General features: G+C 43.8%; 1 protein-coding gene across 1 annotated transcript; it reads right to left on the bottom strand.

The window, feature by feature from the left end:
• Nucleotides 1-416: 416 nt before the first annotated feature.
• On the bottom strand, nucleotides 417-1800 carry LOC132899949 (general transcription factor II-I repeat domain-containing protein 2B-like). The gene is made up of 2 exons (XM_060941990.1): nucleotides 918-1800; nucleotides 417-808 (listed from the first exon to the last, which is right to left on the bottom strand). Exons 1-2 carry the CDS (start codon nucleotides 1198-1200, stop codon nucleotides 537-539), a joined length of 555 nt encoding a protein of 184 aa, XP_060797973.1. The 5' UTR covers nucleotides 1201-1800; the 3' UTR covers nucleotides 417-536.
• Between the last annotated feature and the right edge of the window lie 353 nt (nucleotides 1801-2153).

Genomic DNA, 2153 nt, shown 5'->3' with positions numbered 1-2153 from the left:
TTCCTCCACGGGCTTCCCTTTCGCCTCCATAAACTCTGCTATTTCAGTGCGCAATTTGAAAAACTGTTTGAGAACTGTGCCTCTGCTCAACCAACGCACATCGGTATGATAGGGAAGGCCCTGATGAATGTCATTTTCCAATAGAAAAACATCAAACTGCCGATGGTTAAGTCCTCTTGCTCTGATAAAATTCACAGTGGCAAGAACAACGCTCATAACATGCTCCATTTTCAGACTTTTGCAGCACAAAGCCTCTTGGTGTAATATGCAGTGAAAGTTCCAAAATACCCGTTCTGGATTAGCCTCACGTACCTTTTCTCTCAACTTCGTAACCACTCCGGTCTTCCTACCTACCATGGGAGGTGCACCGTCCGTAGCCACACTGACAGCTCGACTCCAGTCCACCTCCAGATTGTCAAGGGCCCCGACAAGGCTAACATACAAGTCGTTAGCTGTAGTGGTTTCTGTCATAGGCACAAGGGAAACGCACTCCTCAGTAATGTTTAAAGAAGCATCCACTCCGCGAATAAATATCGCTAACTGGGCCACATCAGTGCTCTCATCGAGAGCAATGGAGAACGCGATGAAGGACTTAATCTTCTCAGGCTGTTCAAGTTGCTGGAGAGTTCTTCCACTCTCTCGGTCACCGTAGTTCGGGATAAGCTGATGTTCGCAAAAGCTTGTCGCTTTTCTGGACACACTAGGTCGGCTGCCTTGAGCATGCACGTCTTGACGAATGCACCCTCCGAAAATGGCTTGGACACTTTTGCGATCTCCCACGCGATGATGTAGCTCGCCTTCACTGCCCCTAACATAAAATAAAATGTACAACAAAGATATTGAGACACCCCTCTTTGAAAACAGCCGCATTTAACATTAAAAGAGAACTGAAGATGATGTATGATATTAAAACGAACCTTCATGTGTCTCTCGAGACTTTGAGAAAGCTGCTTGCTGTTTTTGAAGGTTTGAGGCAAGCTCATTTAGCTTTTCAGTCCTGCGTTGCCCGGTGAATTGGCTGTATTTGTCGGCGTGGGTCTCGTAATGTCTTTTGACATTGTATTCCTTCGGTACAGCCACTTGTTGCGAACAAATCAGACAAACAGGTTTTCCCCCTACTTCCCAGAAAAAGTATTTCTCTCTCCATTTTTCCTGAAAGATGCGACCCTCAGAATCAACTTTTCTCTTTTTAGACAACATCTTGTGAACGAACAACAACTAGCCTACTCTACATTAAATCCGGGTCATTGCACCTGCGCGTGCTGCAGCAAGCAGAGAGCAGCTAAAAACGAACCGATGGATTACACGAAAATGGAATCAAATTGAAACATTAGATTTAAAATCATTACGAAAAAAAAACACAAAACATTCGATTTTTATTAATTTATTATTTAAAAAAAAAAGTCTCATGAACCACCGGGCCGGATGTGATGACCAATCGGGCCGTATCCGGCCTGCGGGCCGTTACCATGGCACCCCAGCTCTAGACGGCTTTGTTCTCTGGCTTTATTTCGTAAGGTGGGGGCCTCCGTGGCCGACATGTTACTATCGGATTCACTTTCCGATGGTTCAAACTGATATGGTTCTACCTGTATAGCAGTAGCATGTACACATACTCCAATTTCAGGACTATCACAGTCAGATATATTACTATGTGAGGAATCCAAAGAATCTCCAGTAAATCTGAACGAAGAGGCCATTGCAACCACTCTCGCCTGCCAAGTCTGCCTTTGGTCTAAGCTGTCAAAGGCCTCAGCCTTAAAACCGGTTACCACTGTGACGTCATGCACTCAGGGCTGGCTGGCTCAGTGGGGCAGCTCGAATGCCAACTTTGCGGTCGATTTTAACTCTCAAAAACATATATTTTTTATTCCCATTTATGCAGCATACAAGAGTCAAAGATGGAGATACTATCCACTCAGAAATGTATTTTAAAATAAAGGTACTGCATATCTCCTTTAAAAAGGAATTGAAGCTACCCCAACAGTGCTGAGAAAAGGAGGAAGTGGGAAGGAAACAAAAAGGTTTTATCAAAACTAATAAAGGTATCCACCTCTTTCACAGCGGCTATTAAAGCTGAGTTGATTAGGGAGCGAAAGCAAGGCAAACTCATCCAATGTACAGTAAATATATTTTTTAAAAGTATATTATGT

This window comes from Neoarius graeffei, chromosome 16, assembly GCF_027579695.1.
Source record: "Neoarius graeffei isolate fNeoGra1 chromosome 16, fNeoGra1.pri, whole genome shotgun sequence".
NCBI classification, from domain to species: Eukaryota; Metazoa; Chordata; class Actinopteri; order Siluriformes; family Ariidae; genus Neoarius; species Neoarius graeffei.
Note: the sequence above shows the minus strand (reverse complement) of the source record. Positions and strands in the feature narration are given on the sequence as shown.